The sequence below is a fragment of the Brachionichthys hirsutus genome, chromosome 10 (genome assembly GCF_040956055.1).
Source record: "Brachionichthys hirsutus isolate HB-005 chromosome 10, CSIRO-AGI_Bhir_v1, whole genome shotgun sequence".
In the NCBI taxonomy this organism is placed as follows: domain Eukaryota; kingdom Metazoa; phylum Chordata; class Actinopteri; order Lophiiformes; family Brachionichthyidae; genus Brachionichthys; species Brachionichthys hirsutus.
Genome location: NC_090906.1, coordinates 5,527,840 through 5,539,862, shown reverse-complemented (window position 1 = coordinate 5,539,862; position 12,023 = coordinate 5,527,840). Strand labels below are relative to the sequence as shown.

The 12,023-nt window shown below is 44.6% G+C and overlaps 1 protein-coding gene across 1 annotated transcript; it reads left to right on the top strand.

Annotated features, from left to right (window-relative positions):
- Positions 1-465: 465 nt before the first annotated feature.
- coro6 (coronin 6) lies at positions 466-11,551 on the top strand. Its single transcript, XM_068744878.1, has 11 exons — positions 466-603; positions 2,989-3,188; positions 5,560-5,682; positions 6,328-6,457; positions 6,537-6,715; positions 7,450-7,569; positions 7,657-7,761; positions 7,917-8,062; positions 9,098-9,155; positions 9,232-9,459; positions 10,081-11,551. The coding sequence occupies exons 2-11, from the start codon at positions 2,991-2,993 to the stop codon at positions 10,201-10,203; spliced, it is 1,410 nt and encodes a 469-aa protein (XP_068600979.1). The 5' UTR covers positions 466-603; positions 2,989-2,990; the 3' UTR covers positions 10,204-11,551.
- The last annotated feature ends 472 nt before the right edge of the window (positions 11,552-12,023 follow it).

Here is a 12,023-nt window from a genome sequence, read left to right as displayed (position 1 = left end):
TAGGAGTTTGTTTTTGCCAGTGCGGATTTGTTCTTTGGTTTGGCTGGGGGGGGGGGGGGGTGAACAGATTTCCATGACATTTGGCAGCTCTGCGGGTGTTTTTTTAATTTGCTTTTTAACATTTTCAGAATTTGGGAGGAAATAATGAGGAATGGTTGGAGGTTGGTAGTTTGGTGCGGATCTAAATACATATTAATATCCACCATTTAAACGTTTGACTTATTGATTTGGTTGTTTGCGTACATCCGTCCTGCTCCAGAATGTCCGTCCCACACAAGGCGCACCGTGGTACCGGGGACGCGCTTTGCCCTCTGGCTCCGGCGCGCGTCGCGTTCGCCTGTTCTGACGGAGCCTGTTCCAAAATAGATGCCCCCCCCCCCCCCACTCCCTCATGCCCTCATGCCCCCCCACCCCCCCATTCCCCGTGCCGGGACTCTCCCCTCTCTCTTTCCCCGCCGTCAACGTGTCCGGCGCGTCTCCTCAGCAAAGCGCGCTCTGACTGCAGGACACCGGATAACGGAGAGACTCGTTCAGGGGCGCGCGGGCTTCACGACACGAACCGTGCGCGTTGTCCAGGGACGAGGGTTCTCCCGAAAGCCTGAGGTGAGTCCGGGAGCCGCTTCGTCGAACGCGCGTGTCCGTGCCGGTGCGCGTCACCACCTCTGGACACCCTGAAAGACTCCAAGTCAGTACATTGTGACTGTCCCCCCCCCCCCCCCCCCCCTCAGCCCCGGTGGACGGACCGGGTCTCGCGTTGGACATGACAGGTGTGGGACACTTTAAGGAGCACGTTGGAGCCCCCCCCGTCCCCTGCCCCCCCCGACCCTGTGTTTGTGAGGCTGTGCGTTTGGCTGTTTCGATCCACGGTGCGCTCATTGCATTTCAGGCGCCGTGGAGCGCTTTACTTTCTTTCTGGGACTATTTAGGTTCAGTCCGGGGGGGGGGGGGGGGGGGGGTTGGTTGGTTGCCATGTCTATATTAGGACAGTGACTGTCATTCTTCTGCTCTGTCTGTCTGTCTGTCCATGCGCCACGGCGGAGGGCTGGAGGAGAGTCCCGGTTTCAAACGTTAACGTTTCATTTCCTTCAGTAAAGCAAACATGCAGCCTCTTTAAACGAGATCTCTGCTGAAATCGTTCCGGTGTGAGGCTGATTGATAACAATCAGTGTTTATGAACATATGGATTTGGTTTTAGAGGAAGACATTTTCCTGTTTGACAAAATTTTGATTTATTTTTAACAACGCTTTAAAAAGAAAGTCTCAGTAAGACAAATAAATGCAGAACTGAAGCACCTCAGTCTCCCTATATTGTGATTTATCTATTTTTAGATTCCTTAACCATGAAAATATATCAATTGGATTCACATTGATATCGTTATTAGTTCATTATTAGTAGAAGTTGTTCACAGAAAGAACGCTTTCAGTAACGGCGGATTCTTCTGGATCTCGATAGCTTTTGAAGGTACAACAAACCCGTTTGTCCACTGATTCCACGGTGTCTCGGTAAAGACCAGCAGGGACTTATTAAAAGTGAGCATTAAATTAAATCATTGAGGTCACAACAGAAGCATGAGGGCTTCTTCATTAGTAGGAGGGTAAAAGTAATGAAAATGTCACCACTGTGCTAACAAGTCTATAAAACAAGCCTTTAATGTGTTTGCGCTGAAACGCCCCACAGGCGGCCTTCGGCTGCTGGAATGCACATCCCTTGATAACGGACAGCTTCGGTCCCGTCATCGGCTGCTCCGGTCGGTTCTCACACCGTCTTCAGGCTCGGTTTGGGGCCACAACTCTCCATCTACAGCTGTGCTGACGGAAGAATTGCATCAATGTATGATCACTTTTGATGTATAGGCTTGAAATATTTTCATAGAAACGAGGATTCAGCCGTATCCGGTGCTTTTCATGGTTTATTTGTAATTACAAACATTCTCATTGTCCAGCAGAGTTTATTTGATGTGGACTGATGCGGACCTAATTAGAGATTCTGTTTTTGTTGTTGTTTTGTTGCCTTTTCTAAGCCAGTCAGAGAATCACGCTTAAACTACATGCTCTCCTGGGATTATATGTCATTCGGCTACGAGTTAATGTGACGGAGGCCCGCATCTTTTAAAGAGCTCTCCTGCCCTTTTATGTGTCTCTGCGCCTCAGTGTTTGTGTTTGATGTTTGGCCGTCTCGTAGTGTTTGGTGGCATAATCAACTATTAATATCTCCACTGATGGGAGGCTTTGTTACAGAACATCTCCTGTGTTCTGGAGGATTACCGTCCCACTGGGCTGGAGCCCAGAACAAACACTGACGACCGCCTGAAACACACGACGGGGACCTGTGATCAAAGACAGGGTGGCTATCAATGCCTCTATAAAGATCTAATCATCAACTAAATGAGCAACATTAAAGCTAAGAGTAGAGCTTGAGGTGAAGTCTCTCTGTCGTTTTGGATTTTCACCGACTCGGACAGATTTTGATTCAGGAATGTTTCAAAAAGAACCGAATCTGTTGATCGCGTGGGTTCCCCCCTCACCTCGAATAATATCCAGTTTCTACGGATGGTGAGGATTACTGGGAATACCCAACGACAACAAAGACAGTGGCTTGAAGCAGAAAACATAGAAAGCATAAAATAATGATTGGCTTTTCTTACATCACTTCTACGGTCTTCACAGCATTTGATTTTTTTATTATATTGATGAAGCCTGCTCAGATTGTTTGTCTGCTTGTTTTAGACACTTTACTATTTAAAAAAAATAGTTTATCTTTAATATTCTTGCTTTTCTTATTGTATTTCTGGACTATCATTTTTCTCAACATTTACCCCCTTTCTTCCCTTTTATTTCTTTAAATTCTTCTGACCCATGTCTGAAATATCTCAGTTTGTTCCTCTCTACCTCTTCTTCCTCTTCCTTCCTCTTTGTCTTTTCCCACTCTTCCCCACCACCGTCCTCTCATCACCTCTTTTGTCTTCCTCCTTCCTTTACTTGCCTCAGCCATGAGTCGCAGCATCGTGCGGCAGAGTAAGTTTCGCCACGTCTTTGGACAGACGGTTAAGGCTGAGCATTGTTACGAAGACATTCGTGTTTCCAAGGTGACGTGGGACAGCTCCTTCTGCGCTGTCAACCCAAAGTTCCTTGCGGTCATCGTTGAATCCAGTGGAGGAGGAGCATTCCTGGTCTTGCCCATTTCGAAGGTAAGCAACGGGACGCATTCCTGGGCTACGGAGAGAGATGTTGCATTCTGCCTCTGAAGTCTGAATTTATATTTCACGACTTCTCGTCATGATCCCTTTTGCTACATTGTAGCGAGAAGATGTAAATTTTTCAATCGTGTTTTATTACATCATGAAAAGTGAGGCCCTGTTATCTGGTTCCCAGGCCATCCTTCATACAGGATGCTGCTAGAATCAGAGGAAAAAACTTTTTGTATCTCATTGTTTATGTGACGGCTTCATTGTTTAGCTCATCAAAGTCATCACAGCCAATTATTGGTACATCTGTGTTCAGTTAAATTCTCAAAATTAGGTTTCTATTAAAGCAAATATATTAAATAGTTATTAAAAAAAAACATAAACTGACCAGCAACAAGTCATGGAATCAGAAAAGCAACAGCAGTTGTTGCGTGTACAGAGTGTAATTATGTCATTGATTGGCTTTAGTATGTGTTTCAAAATCAGAGGACATGATGTGAGAAAACCAAACCTCCTTCTCCTCCTCCTCCTGCTTCTCCTTGTGAGGGGTCGCTACAGCAAAGCAACCTTCTCCACTTCACCCTGTCCTTTGCATCGTCCTCCCCAACACCAGCCACTCTCATGTCCTCCCTCACTACGTCCATGTATCTTCTCCTGGGTCGACCTCTAGCCCTGTTCCCTGGTAGTTCCATCCTCAGCATCCTACTACCGATATAGTCCCTGTCTCTCCTCTGGACATGTCCAAACCATCAAAGTCTGGTCTCTCTGACCTCGTCTCCAAAACGTCTAACCTTCACTGTCGCTCTTATTGTCTCATTTCTAATCCTATCCAACCTGGTCACTCCCAAGGAGAACCTCAGCATCTTCATCTCCTCCTCTTCTAGCTCCGCCTCCTGTCTTTTCCTCAGAGCCGCTGTCTCTAAGCCGTCCATCATGGCTGTCCTCACCACTGTCTTGTAGACCTTTCCCTTCATCCTCGCTGACACTCTCCTATCATGTTAGAAAACACAATGAGCATCAGAAAGACTAACTAATGTGGGATATGCCCGTTTGTACATTATTACTGGTAATGCATAACACATTTAATGCATTTTAATATCATAAAGACAACTCATTTTATTTCTAGTGCACATAATAACAACAGAATTTATCTGTTCGGGCCAGATTGGGATTAATGTGAGACCTAAAAAAATCTATTTATAAGGCCGAATATAGCAGAAGTGATTTAGAAATAATCATTTCTATGGAAGTATTTATCTTCAGGTTTCCCGGTCTGTCCACTCGGCTGCTTGTGTACCTGATCGACCGAGTCTGCAGCAGTTTTACTGTGAGGTGGTTCCAATCAGCAGCTTTCATTTGTGCCGTTCTGGCGACACCATCAGTGTCGAGCACTGTCCAGCGTTACGCTTCAAATGTCTACCGCAAATATTGTCATTTTTAAAAAGATCTTTATATCCTTTTAACTTAGTTCTCATGAGTTCAACAAGGTCATCGATTCATCAGCAGTGATTTGAGACAAAGGACAACGGAGAAGTGGATGTGAGTGTATATGGGAGCCATGATGAACGTGATGCTATTAATAAACACTAGCGTGCCCCCCCTCCCTCAGGGTCCCCAACAGGCCACACGGAAAAACTCCCCTTTCAACGGCCCGGCCCTGAGCTATAAATGCACCTCTCCAGGGGGGTGTGTTGGGTGGCAGCTCAAAAGCTGGCATGCATGTTCACATGAGGGTAACAGGAAATCATGGAACGCCATAGGCGTGACATGATGGATTTAGCTTGGGTCGTCATAGCGATACGCGGGTTCTTTTTTTTAAAGTTCGCCATGAAGCTCGAAGGGTTGCCTTTTGAAACTTTACAACCTCTGAGGTTTTGACACATTTGGTTATTCGTACCAATCGGAGATCCTTTCAGAGGTGGAAGGTCATTGGAATGTCATGTAGGACCCAGCAGTCATTTTTCACCCAAATAAGGCAGCATGGTAAAATGCTTTTTGTTGAAATGTAGCCATAAATGATTATTACTATTATTACATGATATGATTTTCATCAGCAGATTGACACTTTCCAGTTTGAAAGGCATTTTAACTTTAAAAATGTCCTTTTTTTGGGGGGGGGGGGTCAAAAAAATCTATAAAATGAAAGCACATGATAACCGACTAAACAGTCTGCTGAAGATGATTCGTGATGAAGTAACTAAAAGCTGACGGAGGCTGTTGTTCGAACCTGCTTCATGGATTGACATGCTGCTAACTTGGAGGTTACTTATAACCTAAGATGATCATTTCTAACCTTCTCTGAAGTTGCATTTAATCTTGTTTAAAATGTTCAAATCGATGATGACACCTATTTCGTTTCCTTCCTTTTCTACAGACGGGTCGTGTGGACAAGAACTACCCGCTGGTCATCGGCCACTCTGGACCCGTCCTCGATATCGACTGGTGTCCTCATGACGACAACATCCTGGCCAGCTGCTCAGAGGATTGTACTGCAATGGTAATGTGTGTGTGTGCGTGTGTGTGTGCGTGTGTGTGTGCGTGTGTGTGCACGTGTGTGTGTGCGTGTGTGTCTCTACATCAGCCTGTTTGCTCTATTTCACAACATTTAAATCTTATGTTCCAGTTATTCCTGTCAATCTTATCACCATGTGTGAGTGCCAATATGTTTTGTGTGTGTCTGTCTGATACATGATGACTCGGCACATTTCTAGATTTCAGCACAGTTGTCACATTTGTTCACAACAACACGGCAAGAATCTCCGTGCCATCGTGCTTCTCTGAGGACGGCAGCTGCTGTTGTTTGAGTCCTCCGTGTGTGTGTGTGTGTGTGTGTAGGTGTGTGTGTGAGTGTGTGTGTGTAGGTGTCTGTGTGTGTGAGTGTTTTGTCCATGTTCAGTTCGCAGACAGACAGCTCCAGCTGTCGGGTTTTGGCAGTGTGGAGCAGAAAGGCCATAACTGTGAAGTCAGTCTCAGGTTACAGAAACAGATGATTGTCTCATCTGAAAAGGCTTGTGTGTGTGTGTGTGTGTGTGTGTGTGTGTGTGCGCGAGACTGAGAGAGAGAGAGAGAGATATCTAAATAAATAAATACATAAAATGTCCATAGATATGATACACACAGAACCTTCTCTGATTCTCTCCAGGTGTGGCAGATCCCAGATCACACGCTGACCCGCCCCATCTCCGACCCGGTCGTGGTCCTGGAGGGACACTCCAAACGGGTCGGCATCGTCACCTGGCACCCCACCGCACGCAACATACTCCTCACTGCGGGTAGGCTGCACAGCAATACGCTTAGCGGTAGCCTGAGAGGGAGAGCGAATCTGATGCCCGTCCTCTGCTCGTCATCCAGGCAGTGATAATCTGGTCATAATCTGGAACGTGGGGACAGGGGAGCCCCTCGTCTCCATGGACGACCACCCAGACCTCATCTACAGCATCAGCTGGAACCGGAACGGCAGCTTGTTTTGTACCACCTGTAAGGACCGACGCCTTCGTGTCTGTGACCCCCGCAAGAGGGAGGTGGTCGCAGTAAGTGAGGAGAAGATACTCATCAATGTCCCAGTACATGTACTTCAAATACAACGACATCAAAGGGCCTGTTTGGTCCCGTGTCCCTGTAGGCGCGAAATGGCAAGGAATAAGTCTATCCGAGTCTCGGTCCGCAGGAGAGTCATTGTTCCTCCTTCATATTGGGAGGAGTCAGCTGGGGCGGTTCGGATCCCACTGGGGTGGGGGGCCAGGTAGACTGTTGACATGCTGGAGCTAGTACGCCTCATGTTTGGCTTGGGAATGTCTTGGTGCTCCCCCAGATGGATGGATGATGGATGGATGGATGATGGATGTCCGTTTACAGTTTGAATGCTAAGGAAAGGTGCCTACCCAGCAGGAACCGTCTCCCGGCGCTGGAGCCACCTTAACCGTCTAATGAAGGAGCAGCAGATTCATTCAGGGCTCCCTCCAGATGTTCACGTTTTGCACCCAATATCTTAGAGTGAAACCTTCCACCCTAGAGAGGAAGCTCATTTTGGCTGCTTGGATCCATAACCTCATTCATGTAGTCACTACGGCTGAGTATCACAGCTGGAACACAGACCGACAGTTAAAACAAGTGTCCAAAAAGAACCGCAGGCCCAAAACTCCCATAGTACTGGTCAGAGTACTATGGCAGTGTGAGTACAAAGGTTGTTTTTCCTGTAGTGTTGAAAGGTAGAACTCAGGATCAGTCCGCGTTGTGATGTTTTGTTTTGTTCGCCGACAAACAGGAACGTCTGGCGCCGCACGAAGGGATACGACCGATGAGAGCCATCTTCACCAGGGATGGAAACATCTTCACCACAGGATTCACCAGGATGAGTCAGCGAGAGCTGGGGCTCTGGGACCCGGTAACAAACAGTTCCAATTAGATGGAGGGAATGAAATGCAGTTCTTTGCAGAAGCTTCTAGCTTTAAGAATTGTTGATTCTCCACAGACAAACTTTGAGGAGCCGATTGCAGTGCTGGAGCTGGACACAAGCAACGGAGTGTTGTTGCCTTATTATGATGTGGATGCAAACATGGTCTACCTCTCTGGAAAGGTAAATAGATGCTGGCTTAAATATTCAGATAAGGTTGGCTAACATATAATATTTGCAGGTCTTTTATTTTCCTTGCCTAAATAATAGCAATAATCCGGTGAAATGTTTGCATACACAGTACTTGGGTGTGTATTTTGATGTGTACTTGTGTGCAGGGGGACAGCAGTATCCGGTACTTTGAGATCACAGAGGAGCCTCCGTATGTCCACTACCTCAGCACCTTCAGCAGTAAGGAGCCCCAGCGAGGGATGGGCTTCATGCCCAAGCGAGGGGTGGACGTCAGTAAATGTGAGATCGCTAGGTGAGATGCTAATGACGTCCAAGGCTTCCAGCTGTGCAGGATTATTTGATGGGATGTGAAGCTTCATTAATTTCTTGAGGGAGATTGTGAGGTTCATTCACAGTTCAGCAAACTTAACTATATATATATTTTTATATATATTTGTTCTTTTTCTGTTCTGGGATCGATGCACTCTGATGTTTGATGATTTTGACTTGGTTGTGATCTCCTCTCAGAAGCCGGTAGTTTCTTGTTTTAGAATCCTTATGCCATTGGATTAACGATCTGAAAGTTGAGTTTACATGTTCTCCTCGTCTTCAGGGGTTCTTTGGGTTCCACAGCTTCCTCCCAGAGTCCAAAGATAACAATTGGAGGCAAATTGAGAGACTGTAAATGGTCCATAGGTGTGAATGTGAACCATGTGTATCTAGAGGGCTATGGACACACTGCAGGCCAAGATGGACCAAAACAGATGATTTTCTCTTCGTATACGACACACATCTGTCTCGTATATGAAGATTACACAGAATGGGATCATTTTGCGTCAGCGTTGTACCACTGTCGTATGTTATATAAAATACGGATCTAAGACGGTATGACTGACTGTTCCCAACTGAGAGCATCAGATGTGTGTCTGCTTTATGGGCCCGAGTCACCTGGATCGGCTCCAGCCTCCAAAACCCTGCAAAAGAGGAGCTGGTATAAGCCATGGATGGATTGTGGGATTATTTTGATTTTAAATGAAGTAAATTTAGCTGGGTATTGTTAATTATTACCAAGTGTCTGAATCTATCAGCCGGTTTAAATGATTATATAAGGTATATTCCAGTTTTTCATTACGCTCAACAAAATAAAAAGTCACTCGAAATGAAGTGTTCCAGTAATATGTCACTATTTCACTTCATTTCAGGCCGACAGCTGCTCTGAGGACAAATACTACATAATTTTTTGGCTGCAAAAATGTACAAACTGATGGTGTTACAGACTGAAACTACACAGATCTATGTCTTTTTTCTTTTTACACACATCTGTCCATCCCTTCATTTGTTCTCTCAGGCTATTCAAGCTTCTAGACAAGAAGTGTGAACCCATCACCATGACGGTGCCCAGAAAAGTAAGCCCGACACACTCCCCGATCAGACCCACAGAGGGGGAGGTTTTTTTTTTACTTCTCCAACTCTCTTGTGCAGTCGGACCTCTTCCAGGATGACTTGTACCCGGACACGGCGGGGCCCGATCCATCCATGGAGCCTGAAGAGTGGCTCGACGGTCGTGATGAGGATCCCATTTTGATATCCATGAGAGGGGGCTACGTGCCGCCGAAGAGCCGAGAGCTCAAGGTGGCAAGAAAGAATGTGCTGGACTCCAAGCCCACCACCCGACGCAGCATGGCCACTTTGGAAAGCGACAGTCTGTCGGTAAGTTGTGTCCTGCATTGTATGACCGGCAGCCACAAAAACGTCTTCATGTAAAATATCACTGTTCGTTCGCGTGGTGTTGGAATAAGTGGGAAAACATCTCGTAAGACAAAGAAGCAAAAACCTGGTGGACAAAAGTACAAACTGAATGTTGGATAGAAACTGTTCAATTCCATGTTTCTGTGGGAGGGGGGGGTGGGGGGGGTGTGACGTTTTGAGTTAATTCCCTTCTGTCCATATATTCCAGATATAACTGTCCAGAGTAGCGAGTTCCTCCCGTTAATTCATTAAAGCCAACAGCTAAAAGCCTGCGGTGAAATCATTTGTGTTGTATTTGGGCCTTAAACATCACCAGCGTATTGTTTAAATTCAGGCGTTCTCCTGTCACGACTTAAAATGAATGAAAACACGCAGCAAATACATTTATTATTTAGCTTTATTCCCCATGTAAACGCTTCCTGTTCCTCTCTCTTCCGTCTGTGCCCGCCCACAATTTGTTCCCAAAGCTTCCTCCTTTGTCTTGCTTCTTTTTCTTATTTGCTTGCTGTCTGTGACCTGTTTTTCCTCTCTTTCTCTGTCCTCCCTCCGTCTGTTCCTTCTCTTCACTCTCCTGCTGTCCAGCCTCAGTTGCTTGAGAGGCTGCTGGAGGAGATTCAGAATCTGAAGGCCACAGTTTTATCTCAGGAGAAGAGAATCTGTGACTTGGAGAATAAACTCTCCCAGTACACCAACGGCACCGACTGACGCGCATCAAACTCACTTCCTAAAGAACTGCTCCGGCTTTCAGGATCACTTTTAGTGTGATAGAAACATGTTTCAGTCACATTCACCTAAATGCAGCGAAGGCATTGCCCCCTAAAGGTACCGCATGAATGTGGACAACATAGAAATGCTACTTCAACAAATTACATCCGTCGCCAGTGTTTTGCGGCTGATTAAGCCACATTCCAGTTTTAACACGATGTACCTTTAACCCTTTATTGCCAAACGTATCATATTTGATACACATGGCCTTCCAGGATTTTGAGACTTCTACTTCAGAAGTTTGATTTTTTTTTTCCCCTGAAAAAGCTGATAGATACGACGGAGTATTAGGGCCACACTAAGCATTTTGCTTGTTTGTTTACATTATGATATTAAAGTCGTAATATTACAAGAATAAAAAAATAAAATATTATGACTTTATTCTTGTAATATTACAAAGCGAAGAGAGACACTTCACAGATATTCAATAACTTCACTTTTAGACACGATAGTGTCACCAAAATCACTGTTACAAGTTTGAAGTTGTAATATTACGACATTAATCTCGTAATATTATGACCTTTTTTCTCGTAATGTTACGATTTTAATCTCGTAATGTAAAAAAAAAAATTCTTAGTGTGGCCCTAATACTTCGTCGTAAATAGACACAAGGCAACACATGCATCTGCATTTTCCATGAAAAAATTCCAGATTTTGCAAAAGTTACATCAATTAGAGCATTTATAAAAAAAAATGTTTTTTATTTTTTGACAAATTTGTCAGAAGGTTCCATTAAGACCTTATTTCCCAAAAAATAGTGTTCTGACGATTACTTCATGGTGTGGGTTTAAAGGGTTAAATGCTACTGCAGACGTATGTTCATGTGTTACCAGCTTTCCAGAGATTTGTAAAGAATGAGAAGAGTGCATAATGGAGAGAGAGAGGGGTTTAGAGGGACGTGTGCAAGTCGAGATAAAGGCCCGAAGAAAGTCGTGGCTTTTTTAAGAACCGTGTGACAAAATGACAAACATTTTAAAAATAAGAGACTTTCTGTCTGCAGTGCAATTTACTGAATTTGGTGATAAACTCCCCCCGATCTTTACAAACGTGGTTACACCGTCATAAATTCACTACCACTGACATCTGTTCAAGCTTCATCACTGTCCTCCATAAATAAGAAGATCACCAGCTGGTTTATCAAAGTAAGTCTCTCTGAAAACCTTTCAAAATGTAAATACAAGAAAAAATGTTGAACTTGTAAAAAAAAACATGTGACAAGCAAACCGCTTTGTGTTCTGTAAAAGGGTTTTACATTCAACTCATGACAATAAAAATCAGTGTTTTTTAACGGTGTTTGTCCCAATCTGTTGAAGCAACGTTTCAAAGTTCGCCTCCTGATGACAAATTCATCGTCTGCCAGCTGCAGGTACTGGACTCTCTTCCAGAAAAATCCCAGCAAGTCTACAATAGAGCAATTATGCAAACGACGACAATTTGACAACAAATGCAGTTCATATTTGGATCTTGAAAATGTCATTGGAGATCCTGTTAACTGCAGTTAGCTACAAATGTGCATGCTTAAATTCTCAAAATATCAAACGGCACCTCTGAAGCACACGATTTGTCCATAGATTTTTTGGAATTTTTCTTTTTAGTAATGCAGTGGGAACCTTAGTCTGAGACAAATCCGGTCAACAGAATAAAAATTTGACATTACCAGTGATGATATCCCACAAAGGGATCACTTCTGTATTTACTTGTAGTGTGTGGAGTTATTGCTCAGAAAGAAAACATACAAACTGATCCTCACTTTGTCAGAC

What these genes read in the sequence shown, in the direction of transcription:
- coro6 (XM_068744878.1), top strand. Translation starts at nt 2,991, where the DNA reads ATGAGTCGCAGCATCGTGCGGCAGAGTAAGTTTCGCCACGTCTTTGGA. An exon ending in GCAAGAGGGAGGTGGTCGCA is followed by an intron (nt 6,716 to 7,449) that starts GTAAGTGAGGAG and finishes GCCGACAAACAG; the next exon opens with GAACGTCTGGCGCCGCACGA. An exon ending in CCATGACGGTGCCCAGAAAA is followed by an intron (nt 9,156 to 9,231) that starts GTAAGCCCGACA and finishes TCTCTTGTGCAG; the next exon opens with TCGGACCTCTTCCAGGATGA.